The sequence below is a fragment of the Notothenia rossii genome, assembly GCF_949606895.1.
Source record: "Notothenia rossii genome assembly, chromosome: 11".
Taxonomy (NCBI): domain Eukaryota; kingdom Metazoa; phylum Chordata; class Actinopteri; order Perciformes; family Nototheniidae; genus Notothenia; species Notothenia rossii.
The window spans coordinates 19,621,969-19,649,574 of record NC_136910.1 but is presented as its reverse complement, the minus strand read 5'-3'; the positions used below and the strand labels follow the sequence as shown (position 1 = coordinate 19,649,574).

At 41.4% G+C, this 27,606-nt stretch overlaps 2 protein-coding genes across 2 annotated transcripts; one reads left to right on the top strand and one right to left on the bottom strand.

Annotated features, from left to right (window-relative positions):
* The first annotated feature begins 710 nt into the window (after positions 1-710).
* slc16a5a (solute carrier family 16 member 5a) lies at positions 711-19,978 on the top strand. Its single transcript, XM_079658163.1, has 5 exons — positions 711-874; positions 4,455-4,918; positions 10,445-10,588; positions 11,371-12,210; positions 17,534-19,978. The coding sequence occupies exons 2-5, from the start codon at positions 4,558-4,560 to the stop codon at positions 17,797-17,799; spliced, it is 1,611 nt and encodes a 536-aa protein (XP_079514289.1). The 5' UTR covers positions 711-874; positions 4,455-4,557; the 3' UTR covers positions 17,800-19,978.
* Positions 19,979-24,773: 4,795 nt separating this feature from the next.
* Positions 24,774-26,904, bottom strand: LOC307024216 (uncharacterized protein). The gene is made up of 2 exons (XM_079658166.1): positions 26,887-26,904; positions 24,774-26,692 (listed from the first exon to the last, which is right to left on the bottom strand). The coding sequence occupies exon 2, from the start codon at positions 26,632-26,634 to the stop codon at positions 25,300-25,302; it is 1,335 nt and encodes a 444-aa protein (XP_079514292.1). The 5' UTR covers positions 26,635-26,692; positions 26,887-26,904; the 3' UTR covers positions 24,774-25,299.
* Between the last annotated feature and the right edge of the window lie 702 nt (positions 26,905-27,606).

The following is a 27,606-nucleotide window of genomic DNA, read 5'->3' as shown; positions in this document are numbered from 1 at the left end:
TCTTCCTAATTTTCCTCAATTGTTCATAGGCCTATTTGGTTTATTAAAATTATTATATTGTGGTCGTTGTTAAAAGAAAAAAAGGAGGGTGACATTTCTGCAATGAGTATTATTATTTTTATAATGCGCTTTCTGCCTTCCTGTCATTATCAGGAGTTAGAAATGTAATAGCCTCTGGATTAGAACCTTATCCTAAACTGCTGGGACATTGCCCTATAGCGAATATACTCTTCACTTACTTGTCAGCATAGGTCGACCGTCGGCATTGATGTACAGAGCCGACAAAATACCTTGTTTATATTCGCATCATATTGAAGCCAACTCCATCGATCAAGCCAGTTTGGCTGAAACTTTACCAGCAGTACCATACTGGCCAGCGTGGCCAGCTTGTCCAGCCTGGTAAACCAACTAAACCAGCCTAACACCTGCTAAGACCAGCAAAAACCAGCAACCATCTTTAAACTGGTCTATGGTGTTTTTTTCAGCAGGGAAGTAGCATACGTGTAAATACTCAAGTAAAGTGCGTGAGAAATTATGTAAACGGTGTGCTATTTGGTACACTGCACCATTTCAAAGTAATACATAATATAAATATTCCAGTATTTCAGTAGAGCCTCCCCCTGCTGTTCACCATCACCACACAGGCCTTCGGTAGGACCACACCTCTCTGGGGCTGGGGCCTTCGCAGGAACCTCAGTCTCCTCCCACCGCGAGCGGGCGGACGCTGCTAGAGCTCCGCGACGAGTAGAAGCAGTCGCTGGTCTGTCAGCGGTCTGCCCCATGGTACTACCCCGCCAGTCATCGAGGTGCGACCGCGCCCGAGTGTGTGGGACCGACGGGGAGCTGGACGACCACAACCAACAATTAAAAAAAGGTGATGTTTCAGCATTTGTTTGTTAATTCACGGAAGACATTGATGGTTAAACCGCTTCCTCTTGACTCCGAAGTGCTGACCCAATGATGTTTAGGGTGATATCACACTTTAGGAACAGAAGACGTGGTAATACTTCTTTGGAAGCGAGACTTCTGCCGAGAGAAGATGATTTTATGTGACAGGGATGTAATGGAGTCTGCACCGTGTTTATGTGCATCTTTTCATCCGAAAACAACACGAAATTCTAGCGAGTTTCCACGTGGGTGGATGTGTAAAAAAAACCTGCGCGTCGTTAATACAGTTTAAAATGTGAAAATAAGTCATGTTTAATAGGGATAATGGCTAGTTTCTGCTGCCTTATGCAAGTAAACAAATTCCACTTTATGACATGTTAAATAGGCGACTCTTACGCAGCGCTCACATCCCTCCATGGGCTGTCCCACAGCAAGGATCAGCTGTCCAGCATCACTTTTATTTATCTAGGGAAAACACTGTATTTTCTCTACAAACACCTTTAGGGACACGTATTTTTTTATTTGCGTGATTACACAAGGCTGCAGGAAAGGGAGCTGGAGGTGAAACAGTAAACACATGGCTCTGTGGATCAGATTGCAGAGATATGTGAAGCCTGCCTACCCCCCCTCACTGATCATTTACACACTCAGGAAGAGGAATATGAAGGGAAGGCACCAGACAGTCATGCTGAAAAACATTCCTGCCATTTGGTTCTGGTCTATAAAGTGCTTTATCAATACTGTTCTGAACTTATTTCCAGAAAACAACAAAAGCTTTTTCTTACCATTAGGGTATTTTTTTCAATTTATTTCAAAAAAAGTACACCACAATTTAATTTCAATAGGAAACGGATTTGTGTGAACCTGCATATTTGCTTCCTTGCCAACTTCCAAGACCACTCCCATGTTTATAGAGTAAATATCAAACTACTGGTCAACCTAACTTTACACAAAGCCACAAACGCGCAAGTGGAAATAAATTAGAATAAGAATTTCTTGATTTTTGTGATGGAATATACATTATTTTCTGTCTTTTAATAAAGATAGTGTGGTGCAAAGTCTGACTTCACACTACAGAAATGTCTACTCTTTTTAGGGGATTTTAAATGATTGTTTTTTTCTCCACACTTTACATTATCACTCGATTAACCAACTGGAACTCCAACGTGCATCCTTCCTGTTACATGCTTCTCCACCCTTTAAGCTCCATTGGTCCAGAATACATAGCACAGGCTTCTATCTGCACAATATTGGTAGACAATAATGTTTATTAATGTTTTTTTCATGGTTGTCTGTACGTCCATTCCATGGAATGTGATGTCTCACAATAGCCTTGGGGGAATAGCTTAACATTTGGAACAAACTACATCATGAACTAATAATAATTAGAGAGAAAAAATGTTATAGGCCATTCTTTGAAAAATGAATATGCGATTTAGGACCATTTTACATAGATGTCTATTAGGATAGAACATATAAAGGCAAACAAACCCTAGGCAGTATTTCTAGTTTTTTCTATTTTCACTTGAAACTGTTACAGGATGTTCATTCTCCACTAAAGTTCACTTTTCAAGTATTCAATTCACAAAGGAGTGCAGAAAAACAGACTAATACCACATGGAGTTCAAATAATCCATTTGTTTATTGACTTTCTGGAAAATCCTATATAACAATAAGCCACACTTTGAAATACAAACTGCCAAAGATTGTCCATATATCGCACTTTTTTTAAGGTAATTCAAGTATTTTCTTATTATTTTTGAACTGCATTATGTTGCAATGCTTTGCTTTTTGCAACATGTGTTGATTCAACTAATTGGTATGCAGACTGATAAGCACTTCAAGTTATTCTGATATGTTTATCTGTATTTTCTGATCATGTGATTTAGTGTTTTTGTTTAAATATAAGTAGTTTTCCTTTTGTTTGTCTCTTTGTGTTGTGATCATGAGCTAAAGCACTTGTAAAATATTCTAAATACATATATGTGAAATATTTGAAGAGACAGAGTACAGGACATTTCTCAGTACAGTAACATTAGCTATTAATCACATTCTCAGCAACTTAACCTGAGGGGATGTTGCTCTGCTCACTCGTCGGTACATCTGGAAATAATATGAAGAGTCTCCAGGGGAAATTCTACTGGAGCATTTGCACAGAGGGCCATTCATTCACAAGGGTTTTCATAAGTGCATGCTAGTCTCATGCTAGCCAGATGCCCTTTGCATCCACTATTTAACCCTGCAGGCCTCTCCTTTGTTAACTGGATTTTAAACATCTAGGTGTGGATTTTTGCAGATAAAACTGGAGCACATCTACACTGAACATGTGAGGCATGCTGTACGGGAGGTTAGAAGTCAAAGGGTTGTTTCAGAGTTCCTGAAGTGTATGTCAACATTTTAGCAACGTAACATCTGTCAGCTCAGGAGCAAAGCCAATGAAAGGTCATTGCTTTCTTTTTAGCTTGCCTTTGTTTATTAGATTAGTGTACAAAACATGGCCACCAGAAGATATAAGCACATTTTTCCTGGGTTTCCCTGCACCATTGACCATTATTGCTTAATTATAATGAACATGCAGTCATTTGTTCACTAATCCGAAGAATGGCTGTTTGATCCAGGGCTTCTCCAGTCTGCTACTGTATCATTGAATCCTGTGCCATCGGTGTGTGTGTGAGTGAGTGTTTGAGTGGCGCTACATAATTGCAAGCCCACTTAGGCGAAATACTGAACCCCTAATTTGCTCCCGTAGGCTGTGCCATTGGTGTGTGAGTGTGTGTGAATGAGCATTAGATTAGATGATAAGTGGTTCGGCAAATCAGTGTGTGTATAGGGAATGTTGACATGTAGTGTAAAGGCACTATTCACTACGATCTGCCTCTCTCCATTCAATCGTGTGTTTGTATCCTTGAAGCTCTGCTGTTAAGAATAGAACATTCCAAACAGCATCCCTCACATGTTCCAAACCCTGTGAAACTCTATTAAAGATGCTAAATGTTTTGTTATATTTCAGTTATTCTTTTTTCACTTTGGCACGTTTCCGGAATCATTTGCAATTCTTTCCGAAATGCTCCTTCTATAATTTGTTGTCAGACCTTGTCATTGCATTACATACAAGAAAAACTATTTCAGAAGACCAAAAAGGAAGGAAATATAACATCCAAAATGTTTACATCTGAGATCTGATTGTTTATTGGTTGATCTAATGATTTACACATTTACCCTATAAGAAACAGTCACGTTTTACCTGAGAGCAAATCATCAATTCCATCTAAGCGCACCTTGTTCCTACAGAGGCCAGTAATGACATTGTCATGTCATGTTTGCTTCGTGTGAGATTTTTTTATCGTATTTGATTGTGTTAAATGGGTTTACGATATCTCCTTATATCGACCAAAGGGCCCTGAATGTAATCGAAATCATATCTCTGTAATATCAGCAAATATATCCAAGGAATCAATATAATATGGTATTGTGATGAAACTAGATTTACACACCGTCCATAAAAACTTCCCACCTCTTTAGCTTCTCTGCAAAGCCTGATGGATTCTTTGCTTTTGTCGTCCTAGGTGTCCCTGAAGGTAGCAGCAGTCACAGTGACATGGGCAGGAAAGGTAATCACACACCCTGCAGAGCTAACACAGGAGCCCCTCCTGAGCTGCCCAGCAGAAAATGACTCAGGGAAATGGAATCGGAGAGACAAGGGATGGCTGCCTCCACTCCCAGGCCTCCGGGGACCTGGAGCAGTCCAATGGCATCGAGAAAGTTCAAGAGGTCAACGAGTGTGAATCCGAGGAGGGGGGACAGGGAGGTGGAAGCGGGGGCTCCGTGGCTGTGCCGGGAACAGTCACAGCTCCAGACGGTGGCTGGGGGTGGGTGGTGCTGGCTGCCACCATCGTAGTGCTGGCTCTGACCCTGGCCTTCCCCTCCTGCGTGGGAATCTTCTACACCGACCTGCAGAATGAGTTCCACGCCTCCAACAGCGAGACCTCCTGGGTGCCCTCCATCATGACGTCAGTGCTGCACGCAGGAGGTAAAGCTGGCATACCAGGAAATAAACTGGGCTCTGTTTTATTATTTCCTCATCTGTCATTCATTCCTGTATACTGGCGGTTTAACAATTCCTCAAATTCATGGCTTAACTCAGACCTCGATTCCTGAGCCATGGTTTCTACATCTGTATTTTTTTGTTGTTGGTATTTTTGGTCAAGGTTAAGGGGTGATTATTTTTTTATTAGATCAACTACAAGAAAATACTCTTTAACATATTGTGGTGCCTTAAAGGCTTTCAGCTCATTTATATTAAAGGGGCCCTTTTGGGGCTTTCCATTCCCTTTAGTGTATAATATAGATTTTGTGCATGTAAATGGTCTGCAAAGGCTAAAATCCCAAAGTTCCCTGCAGAGGGAGTTTCTCTCCCACACACTACAAATTAGCATAATAGGGCCCCTTTAAGAGATAAGTCATCCTGAGGTAGATTAACTTTTTTAATTGAGTTCACATGAACTAACTCAATAAAGAGGAACATTTTACACATTGCTGACGATTTACAATTAGTTTTAAACTTGCAAATTGAACATAAAGTATCCAGAAAAGCGGAAGAGTAATTTGATTGAATCTATTATTGGATGTATCCTCTCTGGATATGGCACAGACGCATGCAGAATGTGAGGACCTTTTACTCTGACACCATTGAGGTGGAGACAGTTCAGGAGCAGAGATCCGCCTCGCAGCAAGAGCTGAAGAGGCATCTGTCCCTGTGGCAACAGCTTGGGTAGGAGGAATGATACACACGTGTTTATTAAAGAATTTAACATTTAAGTTGCCCTTTAATGCCCCGCAGCCTCGGGGTAACTTTAGCTCCTACCTGCTGTTGTTGTCCAGGGAAGCAGTGAAACTCGAGAGAGAATTTGTGCGTGTTTTAAACTGCCTTGCTGGGTTCGTGTTGATTTTGAAAGGATTATTCCATGAGAAACTAAAGTTTGGTTATTACCCACAGCTCACGTGGACTTTAATATGCTCAACATCACGACTTCAGGGTTAGAAATAATAATCCAAACTTTAATGTGACACTTAGTTACTTTAATAGAAAAAGAGATCTCAAAATGTTCAGGATTCATGTTCTGGAGCTTTTTAGAAGACTTTTAGGAACGGTATTCATATTATAAAATACAAAAATCTAATTTGCATTATTTCCGATGACTCACTTTTAGGTAGGTAGACAAGTTGAACTGAGGCCTCTGCCACTAGCATTGAAAAGATACTGATAAAGAAAATATACATAGACTATTAAAAGCTTGTGTTGTATTGACACAAATGTATATTCAAAGACTAGTATTCTTTTGTCAGTGCACTAGTTCTCCGTGTGGTGCACACAGCGCTATCTCTATCTAAGGTCAATAGAGAAGATCAAGCTTTTTATTTTTGGCAACATCTTGTTTTCGTCTGTGTGTGTGAAGCCAAATGTAGATTAGGTGAAAAGCAGGATTTTGTGCTGCTGCCGACAGCACATCATGCCTGTAAGAGATTTCCTCTTAAAACAAGTGAGAGTTAGATAGCAGTTGGGCCTAGAGAAGATCATTTCACAGGAAATCCAACCCTTGGACGCATTTACAGGAAGGAATGTTGTTAGTCTGACACTCGAACTCAGTCCAGGAACTTTCTATGTTTAAAAACAGTTGTTTCAAAGTGTCAGTGGAGATTTTGGTGTTTTACTTCTTGAGGAATTACAAAAATGATTTCAATGAAAAGAAAAAGAACATGATAAGGGTGGCTAGTGTTTGATTGTTGACATAATGTTTCATATGAAAATGGCAGAAAATTCTGTTTGCCATCCTCTCAGTGTTAAATTCTTCTGCTTTTATCAGTTTTATCTCAAAATAAAGTAAATATATTTTGGTTTTGGACCGACAAACAAAAAAGTAATCAATAGTTGCAAACCTTGTCAAAAGCCAAACAGTTTGCGAACCACTGACCTTGATCTGTGATTATCTAGACATTTTGAATCAAGCACCCTTTTTGTAAGAACAAAAAAATAGAACTAATGACCATTATAGTTTTTACTTTCACATGCACTAGTAAGCTTACAGATTATGTGCAATTTTAACAAATATATATATTTTTTTTATATATATATATATATATATCTGTTGTTTGGGCATGTGAAAACACAAGAGCATGCATTGTTCTAGAGATTATGATGTGTACTGTGTACTGGATGTGTTGGTGCAAAGTGTATGTGATGCATGGTGGGGGGAGGAGAGGAAGGCATGGCTCTGTGTTTGTAGGTCTTGTGTTGAACAGTTGGACTACAACTAGACATATTCTCTACTCACATCTTCTGCTTTTTGTATCTTTGTCACGTTGGTTTAACTTGAATACAGAATAGCTAGCTTTTGAAATTAACCAACCAATCAGATTGTAGACCCCGCCCCCCTCCTCTTCGCCCCTAACCTCGCCCATATTTTGGAGGTAGGATAGATGCAAATAATGCAAGGTATTACCCAATTATTTAGTGCAAAATCCACAAAACATGTGTGAAAGTCATTTAAAACGTAAGCACTTTAAACCTATCTGTATTATACTTATCCAATCTAAACTAAAGATAACTGTTCATTTTGTGAAACTGATTTAGGTAGAGAAAATCAGTTTCACAGATCTGTTGATTGTGCTGTATGCGTGTTGAAGGACTTAGAATTTCTTTAGGCGAGGACATTCCTAGTTTGCAACGGCTGCATTTTATCAGATTGGTTTGATAACTTCCATCCTCTTTCTGTCACATCTGCACGTGCATCAACTGTCAAAACTAGTTAAAATCATCATTCTTTAAAATTAGTGCCCTGTGTCCACACACATAAATCAGTGAAGTGTAGTTTGTCTGTAGGCGTTGCTCAGTAACTTGCTCCTGCACCCTTTTTTTGTCATACAAAGTGATGTGGCAATATCAGTACCGGTCTGTGCATTCTTAATGCTATCGCACTACTTTAACCTGATCCCCACCATTTCTTAAAAGTCAACAGAAAGCATTTTTTTTTACTCCTTTTGGCACAAATCAGCAATGTGTCATAAACATGTGTTGATTTTGACCCCTGAATTCATCCATTCAACTTCTTTTAAAAGTATTTTCTTTATTGATAATGAAAATACTTATTCAAAAATAGCTAGAAATCGAACATTCATTGTAAAATCTATTGCATCAAAGTTAGCTTAGTCTTTTGGAAATTACAAATCTGAATACCAAGGAATCATAGGGGGTCACTAAAGGCACACATTCAGTTTTTTGTATTTTATTTTAAAGGCCATGTCTAGTGATTTTTATTATTATTTCTTACTGTCAACAAATAATACCAAAACAAACAAGTTATGTGTGCATTCTAAAGCCTGATATATCTTATTCATATGTGTTGTAGAGCTTCACTAATGTCACAATATGTCGGTCATTCGGCCCCAAATACTCACTTGAGTAGCAAAAGACGGATTATTGGTTGCTGAAAATGGTCCCAAACAAATGCTCCATTTCCTCCTGTTTGGGTTACATTTCAAAAATAACTACGGTGGTGCACAGCAGAAATTACTGAGCCTTTTTAAACAGAAGATTATCAATTTTGAACTGTTTGTAAGATGTTTGTCTTCAGTAGGAACCAGTGGCCTCAGGGCTGAGAGCCACAGTCTACAAAATAAAGTGAGGATCTATTGAGAGATGTTTTGATATTTTCATGGGATTTGTGGACTCAAAGAACCTATAGAATTACACCAGTCTTATCCTTTAAGCTGCTGTATTCAGAGCAAAGTAGAGGGACTTTTTTACAACAGGTGGGTGTGTGAAAATCGCACCTGCTTGAGTTCTCATGGTTTTTGGACACAGGAATGCTTTGATGTTAGACATTTTCCTGATCTGACAGAAATCTGACTGGAACATAAGATTTATCTTTTCAATGAGCTGCATAAAGTTTGAGCAGCTCTTATTCCGATATCCCATCAGTGATTGAACGTTACATGAACTAAAAGTCGAGTGTACACACAATAAAATGAGCAGATACAGAGTATTAAAGGAATATTTTGGATGGTTGGAATTAGGGGCCTGTTGAGCTTATTAAGCATAGTAAGAGTAAAACCTACTACAGATTGTGGTTGGCACACCCCCAGTTTGAACAAACAAAAAGGAATACCAGTCGAGAAGCTGTGAAATGTACTGCTGTGGACAGCAGCAAAACAATATATCATTTGATGTTTAAACGATATTTAGGATATTATGTCCACTTCACCTTGCCTTCAGATTGCCCCTTCCGATGAGGAACTAAAGCTGTTCTGTGCTTTCGTCAGATCTACCAGCCCCAATACATAAAAACTGTCACTCACAGAACACGAGAGATTCTTATAATGGGTTTCATTTGTAACGCACTTCATTTTTATTTATTTTTTATATATATACTTTATTAATCCCCGTGGGGAAATTATTTCTCTGCATTTGACCCATCATAGTGTTAGGAGCATTGTGCTGCCGGGGAGCAGTGTAGGGAACGGTGCCTTGCTCAGGGACACCTCAGTAGCACTTGGTCTTGCCGGGACTTGAACTAGTGACCTTCCAGTTGCCTATCGACTTCGCCACCACCGCACTAATATTTGAAGTCAAATCCCGAAGTGCTACAAGCAGTGAGCATGGAACAATATAAAACAGCACACAAAACGGTAGAATGAATAGTAAAAAAACGTAATATAATATAATAAGTATATATAACACACTAATGGAAAGGAAAACCCCTAAAAAGCACACTAGGACCCCTTTAAACAGATATTGACTTTCATAGATGGCTACAATATGTTTTGCTGCTGTTCCCCCATCCACAGCAGACATTGGTTAGCCTCATTTCCTTTTCTACTGCCTGTTTTGGGAGTGCACACCTCTGTCTAGTGTTGGTAAAACCCTGACTATGATTGCATAAGTCATACAACCCCAACTATCCCTTTTTAATAGTGTTTTTTTCCCATCCTCTATATTTGATGCTACTTCTGCAGACCTTAGTCTTTAAACACTGAGAGGCTTAGTATGGTCCAGGTACTCTCCCCATCAATACCTTACAGCCCTGTTGCCTAACAACACAGGCGTGGGTTGAATTTACCACCCCTCGTTGTGACCTTTAACCGATATATCCTGCTGTGTTCAGCACTGAGAATTCAGGAAACCCAATGTGTAACTTCCTCTTTATACTCTCTAAATATACATATACGTCTAGTGTTGATGTGTAAACATTTACTGTGCTCTTTCTTTGTGCTGGTATTTTGCAGTCATTTCCCTCTCCATCTATCTATGTATTTTCCCTGAAATGCATCATAATTTCACAGTTATATAGGTCAGCAAGCTAACTGCTATACTTAAGCTATAGCCCATGTACTCACACAAAGTAAGTGTTCAGTCATGCTTTCAGTGCTTCCATTTAGCTGGTACAGATTACAGATAAACACAAGAAATGTTAATGTGAGACCTGCTGACCTCTCCTCTGTGTAAGCCTGATTCTGCTCCGGTATGCATTAAACTAAGAGCATTACATTTGATCCACAGGTCCATTTTGTAGCGTGCTGGTGGAGAGACTTGGTTGCCGGGCGACAGTCATGTTGGGCGGCGTCCTGAGTGGGCTGGGAATGGCTGCCAGCTCCTTTACCCAGTCCATCGAACAGCTCTACGTCACAGCTGGGGTTATTACAGGTCAGCAAACCGTCCACTGATTTATAATCTTTTCAAATGTTCACTTCCTGCCCGCCAAATAATAGCATTTAGAGAATAGCTAATATCTAGCAGTAACATATACAGCATTTTCCCTAGGAGTTGGTAGAGACCAAAGCTGGACAAAAAACGTGTCTTCAAATTATACTTATCTGTAAATGTGTATAAACAATTATAATGTTTTTAAGTTAAAGTATGTTAGAGTAAGTTAGGTGGCATTAAAAATAAATTAAAGAAATACTTGACCCGGAAATGATCATTCATATACTAATAAGAATAATCTCATCCACTGTTACCTTGAGACAGGTTTTTCCTCTACATGTATCCACAATTAACAAAGCATAAAAAGACTCACTCAATTACATTCGATTTATTTTAGCCCATTATTATAAATTACACCCTCTGTCCTTAGACTCTGCAGGGTACAAGGAACACCCCAACAATTAATGGGGAAAAGGTTGAAAAAAAACAGATGAGGATCGTTCTCCCCTAAGAGACAGACGTGCAATAGGTGTATAGAGTAAAATATAATAAATTGGCTGCTTTGGATTGAAGTAGAAAGTCCAATATTGACTTCTAAGATGTAGTGGAGTAGAAGTATAAATTAGCATAACATGGAAATACTCAAGACAATTTACTTGGTAATTCCACCACTGGCTGCATCTATTTTCTACTGCACATTGTCCTTACATAATCTTGTAAATCAATAAACACAATGTTATACCTGATGTTGCTCCATTCTGAATGTTTTTCTCTCATTTCAGGACTGGGTTTCTGCTTCAGCTTCCAGCCAGCGGTGACGATCCTCGGTCACTACTTTGTGCGTCGCCGTGCTTTTGCCAATGCCATGTCCTCCACGGGCACGGCGCTGGGACTTTGCACTCTACCTTTCCTGGGTAACTACCTCCACACAGAGCTGGGCTGGAGGGGCAGCTTCCTTGTTTTGGGGGCCGTGCTGCTGAACTGCTGCGTGTGTGGAGCCTTGATGAGGCCCCTGCAGCCCCCCAAGCATCGAGGCCAGCCGCTGATGAACCATGGACCCCCTTCGCCTGAGGAGGAGAAAGTGACGAAGGAAAAAGGGTGGATGAGGAGGATATGGAACTACTTTGTGGCTGCTCTGAGAAAACACATGGCGTTTGATCAGCTCTGCCACAACTCGCGTTACTGCGTGTACGCCATCGGCATCACCTGGATGATGCTGGGGTTCGTGGTGCCTCTGATTTACTTGGTTCCCTATGCCACGGCTAACGACATGGAGCAAGGCCGCGCCGCGCTGCTGATCTCCATCATGGGTATGGTCAACATCGTGGTGCGGCCGCCCTTCGGCATCCTCTTCAGCATGCCCTGGTTCAAGGGGCGACACATTTACGTGTTTGCCTCGGCGCTGCTGGTCAACGGGCTCAGTAACACTATCTGCTGCATCGGGCCCAGCTTCCCCGTGCTGCTCGTCTACGTGGTCTTCTACGGGCTGTCCATGAGTGTGGTGGGCTCCCTGATGTTCACTGTCCTCATGGAGATCGTGGAGATGAAGCGCTTCCCCTCCGCTCTGGGCCTGCTCGCTGTCATGGAGAGCATCACGCTGCTCATCGGGCCTCCACTAGCAGGTAGAGTGGGAGATGGAGGGGAGAGGTAAGGGACCGGGGGCACATTATAATCAGATGGTCTGGATAGGATTTGCCTCAGCTGGATTTAAAAGCCTCTGGCAGATTTTAGTCTTTGGTAGAAACAGTTTTATTAATGAGAGAGCTGCCCTGAAGGAAGATGTATTGGTTGGGTTAGACGGCAGGGGTGAAACCCCCAACAGCTGCTGTGTCCTAATTACATACTAGTAATGTACTGCAGTTAGAGTACAAGAAATAATGTACTTTTTGTTTTGAACTGGAAAAGGATGCACACATCAATCAACAATGTTTTGATTCATCATAATAAACTGACCACCATCTGCAGTTTGAAAACCTATTTCCTTTGTGAATTGCACTATGGGTTTAAGTGCACTTTTCTGCTGCTAGGAATCTCTTAATCCAAACAATAACAGAAGGAGTTTGCTTTTGCATTATGGGAGTTGCTGTCTTCATCATTACTGGCCTCATTACAGTCAGCTCTCCCTGTTAGAATTCATCCAACAGAAACAAATTGGTGAAAACACAAAAGACATATTTCATGTTTAAAATGTGTTTTTCCGACTCTTTTTGGCGCCCAGTTCAGTTGTATAAGAAGTCTGTTAAACATCGGTGTTAGCCCAAATGTTCTTGACGTTCGATCTCCTTCTTTCCTGATTTGAAGATCAACACCTAGGATGACGTAATTCAATAATCCAGTTAAAACATATGCAGCAGTTGCAAAAAGAAGAGCAGTTGCCAAGTCTATGAAAAAATGACAAAATCCTCACCTTGATTTACAGTGGGGCAAACAAGTATTTAGTCAGCCACCAACTGTGCAAGTTCTCCCACTTAAAAAGATGAGAGGCCTGTAATTTTCATCCTAGGTATACCTCAACTATGAGAGACAAAATGAGAAAAACAAATCCAGAAAATCACATTGTCTGATTTTTAAAGAATTTATTTGCAAATTATGGTGGAAAATAAGTATTTGGTAAATAACAAAAGTTCATCTCAATACTTTGTTGTATACCCTTTGTTGGCAATGACAGAGGTCAAACGTTTTCTGTAAGTCTTCACAAGGTTTTCACACACTGTTGCTGGTATTTTGGCCCATTCCTCCATGCAGATCTCCTCTAGAGCAGTGATGTTTTGGGGCTGTCGCTGGGCAACACGGACTTTCAACTCCCTCCAAAGATTTTCTATGGGGTTGAGATCTGGAGACTGGCTAGGCCACTCCAGGACCTTGAAATGCTTCTTACGAAGCCACTCCTTCGTTGCCCGGGCGGTGTGTTTGGGATCATTGTCATGCTGAAAGACCCAGCCACGTTTCATCTTCAATGCCCTTGCTGATGGAAGGAGGTTGTCACTCAAAATCTCACGATACATGGCCCCATTCATTCTTTCCTTTACACGGATCAGTCGTCCTGGTCCCTTTGCAGAAAAACAGCCCCAAAGCATGATGTTTCCACCCCCATGTTTCACAGTAGGTATGGTGTTCTTTGGATGCAACTCAGCATTCTTTCTCCTCCAAACACGTCTAGTTGAGTTTTTACCAAAAAGTTATATTTTGGTTTCATCTGACCATATGACATTCTCCCAATCCTCTTCTGGATCATCTAAATGCCCTCTTGCAAACTTCAGACGGGCCTGGACATGTACTGGCTTAAGCAGGGGGACACGTCTGGCACTGCAGGATTTGAGTCCCTGGCGGCGTAGTGTGTTACTGATGGTAGCCTTTGTTACTTTGGTCCCAGCTCTCTGCAGGTCTTTGACTAGGTGTGGTTCTGGGATTTTTGCTCACCGTTCTTGTGATCATTTTGACCCCACGGGGTGAGATCTTGCGTGGAGCCCCAGATCGAGGGAGATTATCAGTGGTCTTGTATGTCTTCCATTTTCTAATAATTGCTCCCACAGTTAATTTCTTCACACTAAGCTGCTTACCTATTGTAGATTCAGTCTTCCCAGCCTGGTGCAGGTCTACAATTTTGTTTTTGGTGTCCTTTGACAGCTCTTTGGTCTTGGCCATAGTGGAGTTTGGAGTGTGACTGTTTGAGGTTGTGGACAGGTGTCTTTTATACTGATAACGAGTTCAAACAGGTGCCATTAATACAGTTAACAAGTGGAGGACAGAGGAGGCTCTTAAAGAAGAAGTTACAGGTCGGTGAGAGCCAGAAATCTTGTTTGTTTGTAGGTGACCAAATACTTATTTTACCGTGGAATTTACCAATTAATTCATTACAAATCCTATAATGTGATTTCCTGGATTCTTTCCCCCCATTCTGTCTCTCATAGTTGAAGTGTACCTAGGATGAAATGTACAGGCCTCTCATCTTTTTAAGTGGGAGAACTTGCACAATTGGTGGCTGACTAAATACTTTTTTGCCCCACTGTATTACCTTAGTAAACATTGTTCCTGTTGAGCGTATGTTCCTGGATTTCAAATGTCAAAGCAGTCACACCTTAAGTGACCTTAAGTAGCTGTTTAAATATTGTAATCTTGAATTTTTGATCAGGAAATGATGTAACGGTGCAGTGCCATGGTCAAATAAACAACATTGCCAGTTATGACGAACCGCATGACGTCATGCGTTTCCTGGAAGAAACAAATGGAAAAAGAGAAATCTCCAACGAGGCGTTCTGGGGCAGCATAGACAGGTCTTTTCTGTGTTAGAGTTTTACTCGCTACAGGGTGTACTTTGAGGGTTTGTGACTCTGCAGATCGTTTACATGCAGAAAAACCTTCATAACACACAAGGGGACGGGTAATAACCGGAAAAGCATGACACGGGACCTTTAAACTTACAAAACACATGAAGTCAGATGACCTGCATGTGTCACTGCATGTGTTTTACTGCCATGTTTGTGCTTTTGGTTGGTTATGAGAATGGCAATACACGTAGCAATAGACAGCTCCGCCCCTCCTGCTCGAGTCTGTTGCTGTAAATAACATCGTCATACTCAGCACGGTTAAATTATCCAGTATGAAACAAGTCTGCGTCTAATGCTGGAGGGGGGGGGGGGGGTGTAATTCATGTTGTGGAGCAGAGCGGGGAAAGGGCAGAGGCCTCCTCGTCTCAGATGACAGGTATGCTCCATGTTAGTCTCAGTGCTCTAATAGCCAGGCCGTGATGTAACCTCAGATACGAGTCAACACACGATCACACACGCTGGGATTCTGACACAACTGAACAAAAAGGATTAGGTTACTAATAAAGGAAAATACTCTATTACAAAAGGAAAACATTTTATTTTGTGGGTCAACAAATTCTTTATAAGTCCATAGTTTCCTGCAATATAATGTACTTTTTTGGTATTAATTATTGTGCAAAAAAAAGGAAAGGTTTGAGACGAATAAAAAGTATAATAATAATAATAAAAACTTGAATATTTAAAAATATATATATAATAGTTTTTTAACGTAAAAATTAACATAAAAACAGGGAAAGTCTTAGACACAAACAAAAAGCAAAATAAGATGGAAAATAAAACCTTAAAATAAATAAAAATTAGAAACATATTGTTGAGAAGAGAATTTATTAAATGCATATCATCGTATGGATATTGTATTTAATGGTAAGAAATATATAAAATAAAATATACTTGAATGGCTAAAAACTATAAAAGTTAAGTAAAATATATATTTTTCTAAATGTTAATGTCAGGCCTGTTGTTGCTGGGGTATTATAGTTGCGCTGAGTTTAAAAGCCAAAGCTTTTTCCTGAAAGAGCTTCTCCATTTTCATGAATGCAAATATGTGTTAATCATTATTCACTCACAGTTGTAGACCTCATTTGTTTATATGTGTTGAAGAATACATTTGCCTGCAGACACAGTTAACATGTTAGCATACTTAGCTGACAGTGACTAACAGACTGTAGGTCAGTTACTACCTCTTCGACCTATTTGATGTATTTATTTAAAAGGTGGAGCCCTGTTATGGCAATATAAATAGGGGGATGTGATCTTAATCCGTGTATGTACATTTTGAACCATACACTTAATGTTGTCATTGTATGTCTTTAGCCATATACACACACTCATAGCATTACACACTTTCCTAAAAACACTCCATTCTTTCTTGGACTATGAATCTCTTTATTCCTAATGATTGGCATTGTAGCTGAAGTGGTTTATAAACTTAATTTTTTAACTCGATGAAATCATCTATTAACCATATAGATACAGCTCGGGGAAATGAATGACTGGTTATGATTGTTTGAAGTTGCTGTAACTGAAATAAAAATTAGTTAAACAAAAATAAAAATAAATCAGACATTTGAGAGATTGAAAAACTAAACAGAATTTAGTGCCCCAAAATATGTTTCAAACATTTTTGATTTTCAAGTTTATACTTTAAATAAAAAAGACTTTGGGTTCGGTACTATTCCACTATGAATCCTGTTGTTAAAGCACAACCATCTTTCCTATCCTTTCATTCATCTCTTGCCCTAGCAACTCATTAAAGTAAAACAATTCTACCCAGGGTTCGAGTTATAAACTGAGCTCTAAGAGGGTTTTTAAAACATGCCCCCCCGGTAAGATTTGTTTTTACATTTTGGAGTTAAATGCATCAATCTGGTGCACTTTGAGGGGGAAATAAAGAGACTAGATCTATGGAAACACCCATATGAAACAGATGCCACATAGTGTAGACAGAAAATCACCCTGTGTGAGGCAAACCCTCATTTGCACAGCGTTGCGTTCACAATACATACAAAAAGAAAAAATCGCCAGGCCATCGGGAAACCTCCCGGTCCTACCGATGGCCAGTCCGGGCCTGCCAGCAGCCCTCTACTTGCTACAAACTTAAATATGAAAAGGTTCAACTACGCACACACACATCATCTCGGCTCGCGCAGCACGCTCACAGGCATAGATTGTGCAATAATGTAGGCATATTGTTATTCAAGAGATGCGTAGTTCTTTTGGAAAACATGTTTTTCTTTTAGCCTATTTACCTTGTTAACGTAAATAACACTCATTACATTGACACATGCATTATTTGTGATTTAAAATAATGGTTGTTGGTAATGTATTAGCAACCCCCACAGATGTATGATTTCACTGCGTCCGTGGGAGCTTAGACCCCTCCTTATGGGAGCTCAGCTCCCATTGGCTCCCACATAACTCGAACCCTGATTCTACCAAATAACACTGTCTTAATTTGTTTGTGTATTTACCAAATGTTAAAGCTCTTTTAGGAACCTTATTATGAAAGTTTCCCTGTTCTTTTAAGGGAATTATACAACAATAGAAAATACCTTTTTTAAACAAATGTTACCCATAAAAGACAAAACATAATGGATGATGTTTCTTGTTGTTGTAGGAGTCCTGATCGACAGGACGGGCGAGTACTACCACGTATTCTTCGCCTGCAGTGCCGTGGTTGCTTCCTCCGGCGTGTTCCTCATTGTGGCGTTTAGCTGGCTGGACAAAAGGGACAGGAAGTTGTCGAAGCAGGGTCCCCCGTCCCCTCTGCCTGAAGCAGCCAGACCTGCTGTGGACCTGGCTCCGGACTGCCAGTACCGCAGCGTGCCCACAGAGGGAGACAAAGACAAGGCCTCGTGTGAAGGAGACACCTCCAGCGTCTGAACCCCTCCCCCCCCTCCTCTAACACACATCACAAACTCAATCAGCTTTCCAGATTGTTTCCGGATGTTTGCACCAGCCAGCTCGGTGCTCCAGATGTTGCACTGTTTACTTTCCCGCCATCTGGTGCGCCATAAAAGTCAAGACGAACCACAATGAATAATTAATGTTCGACAACCTTTATACCAAAATGAACAGGTGTGCACTTAACAACTACAGTGATTGTACTATTTATTGCAAATATGCTGCTGGTCCTATCAATGTGATCACACAATCTATCTCACATGAGGTATCTCACTTTATCAAGCCAAGTTACATACATGATCCTTTGTTGAAGAAATCACTGAATGTTTGCTGGAGTGTTTTTAATGATGATAGTATATGATTATCAATAGGTCTGGTTAGCTGCTGTTAAATGATACAGTATAACAAACAAACTAAGTAGAAATATAAATGGGTGAAATCAAAGTGATGGCAAACATAGTTGAGTGAAGTCGCTCACTGAGTGCTTCAATAAGAGTTAAAGAAAAAGATGGTGTGATTATTCTATATTTGTCCTAGCTACCTAGTGTAAAATAATTTCTGGTTATTTCATTAAATGCACATTTCTTTAAGGATTTGGGCCTTGAATGTGCAATAAGAACTCATATAATTCAGATTGTACTACTCCTCCACTCAGTGCCTCAACATGATGACCACCTAAAGGCCCTCATCCCCTATCAGGATAAATATTTATGTTGAACAATATTTTATCCCAGAAGAATATTGCAATTAACTTGTATTTATTTAATTTCAAGACCACTTTATGCAGATGATAATACAACAGAACAATAAGGCAAGCTCACCATTTAAAAGAGCTATTATCGCCAATTCTTAAGAATATTCCGAAATTGGAATAAGGATGTAAAAGAAAATAATTTTCTAAATAAATAAAAGATCATAAAAAATAAAAATGAATGTACTGTTAATAAGAAATATGCAGCATCAGCTTAATGCCCAAATCTTGTTATAATAGGAAAAAACCTTTATTCTTTCATATGTTAAAATGTTAGCACCATTTATTGTAAGCAAATGCATGTAAAACAATATATCGAGGTCATGTCCATATATTGTACAAAAAATATATATATTCAGGTCCACATTATGTATGATTAGTTGATAACCTTATAAGTGACACGGTACCAGTTGAGCGCTTTGTTTCAATTTAAAAGATAAAGCAGCACATAACTTTTTTGCAAACAGGTCACAAATATATCAATTCGTTTTTTATGGCCTCAGTAATCGGCTACACACCAAATATTACTCAAAAAGGCAGAAATCATGCTTTTGTTGGGACGACTTTTAGCGGCGGATTATTCCACATTTCTTCCTTTAGTTAGAAATGTGGCAGCAGTTCAGTGTATGTGGGATTGAGAAGAATATAGAATATCATCCTATGTATCCTTTTACTAGCAATAGCTTGAGACGTGTTACTGTAGGCCTTTATCAGTCAGGAAGAAGAAATCGGTTAATAAGTGTTTTGACATGTTAAATATATTTTCTTCAGTGTTTTGACATCTTAAGTAGGAATGTGTTTATCTTATGTATTGTGGAGGCATTACACACCGCATGCTGAGCATAACACACATATTAATGGTCTGCTTTAGATCATTACATCTCTTTGTTGTTTACTGTGACATGTAGAAAAATGAAGCATTTGTACTGTATAAGCAGCAATTAATCATGTTTGTTTAGTGTTTCACATGCTTTCTTTCCTTAATGGAACAGTGCCTTTTTATAGAACTGCTGCATTTAAACCATATGAAAGTATGGAGCCCTCTCTTGAGGATAGAGGCAAATTATTTCATGTTATATCATTTTCTTGAGAGTAATGTTTTGTATGGCACTAAGGAGTTTTAACACACTGTAACTGAGTTTACCTTAGCCCTAATCAGCTATTGTATGACAGACTTATCTTTTGATAAACGAACCAGTGAGACTGTTTTGTGTCAGATGTGACTGAAAATGTCAGCTGTGAGCTGAAGTGCAGTAAACAAAAAAGAGACGTTTCTCTGCAATGACAGGATTAATGTTAATTTGTCAAGGCTAGTATTGCTTTGGGCCAAATTATACCTTTTATTATAAATTCTTTATTTATACATTTTGAACAGGGGGTAGGGGAGAATAAATGTTTGAATATTAACGTTTTTCTCTGTGTTTTATTCGGTGAAAATCCAAACATGTATTATGTGCATAAATGCAATCATCAAAAACCAAATCACCCCTTTCAGGTCAGTGCTTTCATCCTCAATATGTTAAAATGCACTAAATCCAAAATTCCTCTGGAGGGCATAGCAATGAGTGTGATTGCTAATCTATCATATTGAGCAGACGACACTTTGTATGAACACCTTTCTGATACCAGTGTTTACATTTGGGTGTGAATGGGTGAGTGCTGACTTGTGTTAAAGCACTTTGAGTGCTAAATACATTTACCAGCTGCAAAATCAATGTAATGTGATGGACAACAATAATTATAAACCAATAATAACAACTATCCTGAAATGCATGGGTGGATAAAGTTATATCACTTAAGTAAACTTAGAAATATCAGTGTACAATAACTGTTAAAAAGAAGAATCATGCATGTAAGCTACTTAAATTAAAGTGTAATCGTCAAAATATTTGTTAAGTTCCAAATGTAAAATAACAAGTTTTGCAGAATGTCCCATTTTGTAATAATAGAGGAATTAATTAATTAATGTTTTCCCCTAGGTTCGAAATTCAATACAATCTGATCCTATCTTCGCCTAGTAGATCAGAATTTCGATTAGTTGATCGAAAGTAACTCAAAGTTGCACATGTTACTTAGTTACTTTCCATCACCCTACGTCACCACTTCATACCACTTCACTATAAAAAGTGACCAACTACATTGAATAGATGAATACAAAATGAAAAAATGAAATAAAAAAGTGGCCTACTGGTACTTCCAGTATTTCGGATGCTAGGCTACTTCTGTAGTTTCACTTAATTATGATTTTGAATACAGGATTCTTACTTTTATCAAAAATGATCCATCAGTTCCAAGTAATTATGGTTCATTTTCTAAAAAGTCTGCTTTACTAAGTAAATACAGAGACTATGGTTAAATATGTAAGTACTCCAGTTCTTCTACCTCAGCTGTTTTGAAAGATGACTTCTCCAGGAACACAGGCCGTTTCTCAATCTCGAGGAAACTGGCTTCCAAGCCAATATTTCAAGGATGCTACGTCATCAAGTGGCGCAGCAGGGCCGTTCCAATGTCCAGCGTACTTGGAATTCCACCGAGGCCGCGTCCTTAGTTTGGCGGAAATTTCGAGGCTGCACATGGGTAGACTTCGCGTCCTTAAAATCCCCACAATGCTTTGCGCACGGACCAATTTCAAAAACCCTTGACGCAGCACACATTTAGATGTAAGTATGTAGTGGCGTGGAACATGTGTTGGTAAATATGTTACTTTGTTACCACCAAAAATGTGTTTCGTGAAAGTAAAGCAAGTTCATAATTAGATAGACATCGTGAGGTATTTATTTTCGGTACAGTTTATGTTGAAACCGTTAGAGAGAGTGGCACACTTGTTAGCCTGTCCCATTCTTCTTTGTTTTCCGAAGCCGTGGCTTGGAAGCATACTTGCTTCGTTTCTGAAGGAAGTGACTTGGAAGTACGCGACTACCAAGCCAGCATCCTCGCGATTGAGAAACACCCACAGATGAGAACTGCCGCCATCTTTTGGCCATAATGTGTAACGGCTGCTGCTCATTGACTATTCTCTTGTCTTTATACATCCTTGGTTAAAGGAAGTGCAAATGAAAGCGTAAAGCTCAAGATAAGGCTATGATTCTATGCTCTATGTCGTGTAATGTCGCCTTGTTTCATGAGAAAGGAGACGTGTACGGAGACGGTACAGATAAAGCATACGTCACCCATCTGAAAGTGAAACTAAAAGTAGCCTATAGCAGTTAGCTAAATGGGGACTCTGTGAGGGGAAACACACGGTAAGTCCTACAAATACACCTTATTACCTGAAATATATGGGACTATTGTGTGCCACAGGTTTGTTAAGCGTATTATCAAACAGCAGCGAAGGCGTAAGCAACCCTATAATCTTATCAACAAGTGTTTTAGGAGTTATTATCGAACACTAGCTAGCAGGATTAACACCACTACATTAAAAAAGTATACAAAAAAGTTACGAATTCATAAAGTTATGAGGGTTCGCTAAACTAAACGTAACGGGGTGCATTTGGTGATATTGTTGCAGGCATGCTGTCAGCTAACATAATTCATATTTCTGGTTTTACTCAGGTTAAATGTTAATTAGGCACTGAACAACATACATTTCTACATAATGTTGTGTTTATTGTGAGTGTTACTTATATACTTTTAATATTTAAGTACAATAAGAAATGCATTGTGTTTACTTAATTGCTATAATCACAAACATATAGGCCTACAGTAAAAACCTCCAGTGGTTTAAAGTACATTTACTCAAGTACATTAAGTACTATTTTGAGAAACTAGTACTTTAACTAAGTATTTTTAAAGGTCCCATGTCATGCTTTTCCAGTTATTACCCGTCCTCTTGTGTGTTATGTAGCTTTTTCTGCATGTAAACGGTCTGCAAAGTCACAAACCCTGAGTTCAGGTTGAGTTCAGGCTGAGTTTCGCGATGAGCACACACACAAACTAAGGCCCAATCCCAAACCACTCCCTCGACGCTACCCCTCCGTGACGGAGTGAACTCCGTCTGTAGCCACACTCGCAGCTCAACGAGGCTCCCTCCTGTCAGGTGGAGGGAGTAAATACAGCAGCAAGTTTTGGGACAAACTCCCCTCTCTCCGGCAGAAACAGGAAATGCCGTAACTGTATGTAACAACGGTTTCAAATCAGCATCTCTTTGACAAAAAATGTAAATTAATAACTCAAATAAAACTATAAATATAAATATATATTATAAATATATCAAATAAAATCTTTTAATTGTGTTTTTTGTAAAGCTCTTTTAGTTTTAAACCTGATGTTTATAAGCTTCTTAGTTTTTGCAACAGTCTGTAAATATACACATTTTTATAATAAAATACACACATTTGCCTTGTTCTAGACCAGGGGTCTCAGACTCAAATTACCTGGGGGCCGCTGGACGTAGAGTCTGGGCAAGTCTGGGCCGCTTCAAGTATTCCGCAAAACATTTATTAAAAAATACAACATTAACAGTTCTTCAACATCTTCTTAACATGAACTGTTCTTCACAATATAACTATGTACAGTTGCTCTTTCTTGCCTACTCCTTGCTGGTAGAGACCTGGCAGCGCTTCCTCTCACACAGCTGAGCCACATTTGGTTTGAGGGAGGAAGCAGTTGAAACCCTCAGTATGGCTTGAAGATGTGCATCAGTAAGTCTGGACCTGTACTTTGACTTATTGAAGTTCATGGTGGAGAAGAGCTGTTCACACATATATGTGCTCCCAAAAAGGCACATGGTCCGCTTGAACATCCTGGAAATCTCAGGGAAGGAGGGGGGCAATTCTCTCATGAACTGTCCAAGCTTGTCTGCTTTCCCATTCACTTCCCTGAACATGGCTTTGAGCTCATAATTGCACTGCAGGTCGATGAGCTCCATTTGAAGCACACCAGGGGCATTTTCCACATCAAAGGAGAAGGGGTCTGCAAACATTTGGAAAGTGGCTCTGTGTGTCTTGAAGTCTGCAAACCGCTGATCGAATTCCTCCTGTGGCTTCACAATGGCATCAATATACTTCTCACCACTGAATGCTGTGCCCCTGTCCATGAGAGCCTTGCATGCTGGGAAATGTCAGAGGTTTTTCTGAGGGAGCTGGGCTTTCCATAACATCAGTTTTGTAGAGAATGCTCTGACATTGTCATATGCTGCACTAACAAGCTGGCCCTGGCCCTGTAACTTCTTATTCAGAGCATTCAGCTCCTGCGTGATGTCAACAAGAAAAGCTAAGTCCATGAGCCATTTGGGATCACTCAGCTCGGGAACAGCCATCCCACCCTTCTCCAGCATGAATACTTTCAGTTCTGTTCTCAACTCAAAAAACCTCTTCAGGACGTTTCCCCTGCTGAGCCAACGTACCTCTGTGAAGTAGAGCACATCCTCATATTCTGACTCAATTTCCTCCAAAAAAGCACGGAACTGGCGGTGCTTTAAGCCCCTGGATCTGATATGGTTGATGCATTTCACAACGACAGACATCACATTGTCAAACTTCAAGCATTTGCTGCAAAGGGCCTGCTGATGGATAATGCAGTGCAGAGCAATAGCCTCCTCCACACCCTCCTCCTCCAGTTTTCTTTGAACAAGTGCCACGAGCCCGTTTTTTCTCCCTGTCATTGATGGCGCTCCGTCCGTCGTAATTCCAACAAACCTCTTCCATGGCAGACCGATATCCGCAATGGCATCACACAGTTGCTGAAATATCTCCTGAGCGGTGGTCTGGCCATGCATTGGTTTCACTGTAAGCAACTCCTCTGTCACTTCAAAATTGTCATCAACACCACGGACATACATTGCAAGCTGAGCGGTGTCAGTGATGTCTGTGCTCTCATCAAGAGCCACAGAGTATTCACGGAAAAGTTTGGCTTTGTCGCACAGCTGATCATATATGTCGCTTGATAAGTCAGAAATGCGCTCTGCCACTGTGTTAGCTGACAGGCTGATGTTGAACTGACCCTTCTTTTCCGGACAGACTATACTTGCAGCCTGCAACGTGCATTTTTTTACAAACTCGCCTTCCGTAAACGGCTTTCCCGCCCTAGCAATCATCTCACTCACCACATAGCTAGCTTCGACTGCTAAATCAGCCTCATTGCTTTCTTTCTTGAAGAGATTTTGTTGCTTCCATAGAATTCTTTTTAGCTCTGTGACTTTTTTCTCTCTCATCTCCCAGGTATTTTGTCACGGTTTGTGAAACAAGCAGGACCCAAATGCAGATACAAACTGCAACTTCCTTTATTTCAAGGCTATGATATATGTGTACAATGACAAACAGAACACTCACCGCAGAACTAGTCCTGGAACAAGACGAACCGACCAAGACAGACAGACAACCCAGAACTTAAATACACACCAGACTCAATCACACAATAAGACACAGGTGAGGAGGGAGGAGAAAACACAGGGGCCCAGGTGAACATAATCAGACAATTAGACACACCAGGGAAACTAATGACAAGAGGAAAACACACGGAAAAGGACCAGACAATAACCCAGAGGAAAACATGACATGGAAAACAGCAAAAACACCCAAACCTACAAAACTATAAACGTGACATAACATGAGAATCGTGACATAACCCCCCCCCCCTCAAGGGACGGATTCCAGACGTCCCAAAAAAACAAAAATCCAGCAGGGTGGGTGGAGGGGGTCTGGAGGACGGGTCTCGGGCGGACGGCCCGGGGACAAGGCAGAGTTCAAAAAAGGGGAATTCGGGCGGACGGCCCGGGGGCAAGGCAGAGTTCAAAAGGGGAATTCGGGCGGACGGCCCGGGGGCAAGGCAGAGTCCATGGAGGGAATCTCGGGCGGATGGCCCGGGGGCAAGGCAGAGTCCGAGGAGGGGTGAAGACCAGACAGCTCCGGAGGCCGGTCAGGAGCCGGTGTCGGCAAGATCCCCCATGGAAGAGGACACAGGACCGGCAGGACCCCCGGCAGGAGAGCAGTCGGCGGAATCCCCAACGCGACAGGACATGGAGTTGGCAGGACCCCCAGCGGAAGAGTAGTCGGCGGGACCTCCAAAGTGGCAAGACATGGAGTTGGCAGGACCCCCGGCAGAAGAGCAGTCTGCGGGACCTCCAACGGCTCAGGACATGGGGTTGGCAGGACCCCCGGCAGAAGAGTAGTCTGCAGGACCTCCAACGGGACACGACATGGAGTTGGCAGGCCCCCCGGCAGAAGAGTAGTCTGCGGGACCTCCAACGGCACAGGACATGGGGTTGGCAGAACCCCCGGCAGAAGAGCAGTCTGCGGGACCTCCAACGGCTCAGGACATGGGGTTGGCAGGACCCCCGGCAGAAGAGTAGTCTGCTGGACCTCCAACGTGACAAGACATGGAGTTGGCGTCGGACGGACAGCCATCAGGACACGGGGAGCTGGCGTCGGACGCACAGCCAACCGGAGACGAGGTGCTGGAGTCGGCCGGTACGCCGACAGGACTCGGGGAGCTGGCGTCGGACGGACAGCCAACTGGAGACGAGGTGCTGGAGTCGGCCGGTACGCCGACAGGACTCGGGGAGCTGGCGTCGGACAGACAGCCAACCGGAGACGAGGTGCTGGAGTCGGCCGGTACGCCGACAGGACTCGAGGAGCTGGCGTCGGCCGATGAGTCAGTAGGTGACGAGGAGCCGGAGTCGGGACCATGGTTACTGGAGCCGGCACTGAAGCCGGGACCATGGCTGTAAGGTCCGGTTCTGGAGCTGGAAACATGGCTGTAAGGTCCGGTTCTGGAGCCGGAAACATGGCTGTAAGGTCCGGTTCTGGAGCCGGAACCATGGCTCTTGGGGCTTGAGCTGCCTGCTTGGCCTTGCGACTCCTCCTCTTAGCAGCCGCCTGAATACTCCGTGGACCTCCATAAGCCAGACGAGTTCCAGAATATGACTCCTGCACAGGAGCAGGAACTGGGGCAGAAGCACGGGCTGACTGCAGACGGAAACCACCGAGGCGTATGGTGCCAGGTTGGGAATTGGGAGGCCGGGAGCTAGCATGCCTGGGGCTAGCAGGCCGGGAATCACACACAGGGAGGATCTTTGAAATCCAGCCAGGTAAGAACTTCACCATACCTGGTTTCTCCCTAGCCATCTGGCGCGCCTCCGACAATACAGCCTCCCGCTGCTGAACTCCGGGTGCTCTCTTCCATCTATCCGAGCAGTTAGCCAAAAAAAAGGAAACATTTAATAATTCCGACTCGAACGGATCTGCTGGGCCCATTTTTTGGTCGGTTCGTACTGTCACGGTTTGTGAAACAAGCATGACCCAAATGCAGATACAAACTGAAACTTCCTTTATTTCAAGGCTATGATATATGTGTACAATGACAAACAGAACACTCACCGCAGAACTAGTCCTGGAACAAGACGAACCGACCAAGACAGACAGACAACCCAGAACTTAAATACACACCAGACTCAATCACACAATAAGACACAGGTGAGGAGGGAGGAGAAAACACAGGGGCCCAGGTGTACATAATCAGACAATTAGACACACCAGGGAAACGAATGACAAGAGGAAAACACAGGGAAAAGGACCAGACAATAACCCAGAGGAAAACATGACATGGAAAACAGCAAAAACACCCAAACCTACAAAACTATAAACGTGACATAACATGAGAATCGTGACATATTTTGCATACTCTGTATGTTTAGTTGAGTAGTGACGTTTGACGTTATACTCCTTGTATACAGCGATTTTCTCTGTGTAAATAAGACACGTTGCATTTCCCCTGTACTCAACAAAAAAATATTCAGTCTCCCACTTCTCCTGAAATGTTCTGTGGTCATCATCGATTTTTCTTTTCCCTGAAAGTTTTGATGAAGACATGGCGATATATTTTGCTTCCACTCTGTCACTTTTGGATCACTCTGGATTGATTCCGCTGCGCGCATTTGATTGACGGGTGGCGGAGTTCCCTCGGAGGGGGGAGGGGCGAGGGAACTCCGCGCAGCAGTTCCCTGCCAGCAGCAGCAGCAGCAGCGGGAAAAATTAAATTGAAATATAAAGCGCAAACGTAAACGCGCGGGCCAGATTAACACTATTACATGAGATCAA

What these genes read in the sequence shown, in the direction of transcription:
- slc16a5a (XM_079658163.1), top strand. Translation starts at nt 4,558, where the DNA reads ATGACTCAGGGAAATGGAATCGGAGAGACAAGGGATGGCTGCCTCCAC. An exon ending in CACAGCTGGGGTTATTACAG is followed by an intron (nt 10,589 to 11,370) that starts GTCAGCAAACCG and finishes CTCTCATTTCAG; the next exon opens with GACTGGGTTTCTGCTTCAGC. An exon ending in CATCGGGCCTCCACTAGCAG is followed by an intron (nt 12,211 to 17,533) that starts GTAGAGTGGGAG and finishes TTGTTGTTGTAG; the next exon opens with GAGTCCTGATCGACAGGACG.
- LOC307024216 (XM_079658166.1), bottom strand. Translation starts at nt 26,634, where the DNA reads ATGGCTAGGGAGAAACCAGGTATGGTGAAGTTCTTACCTGGCTGGATT.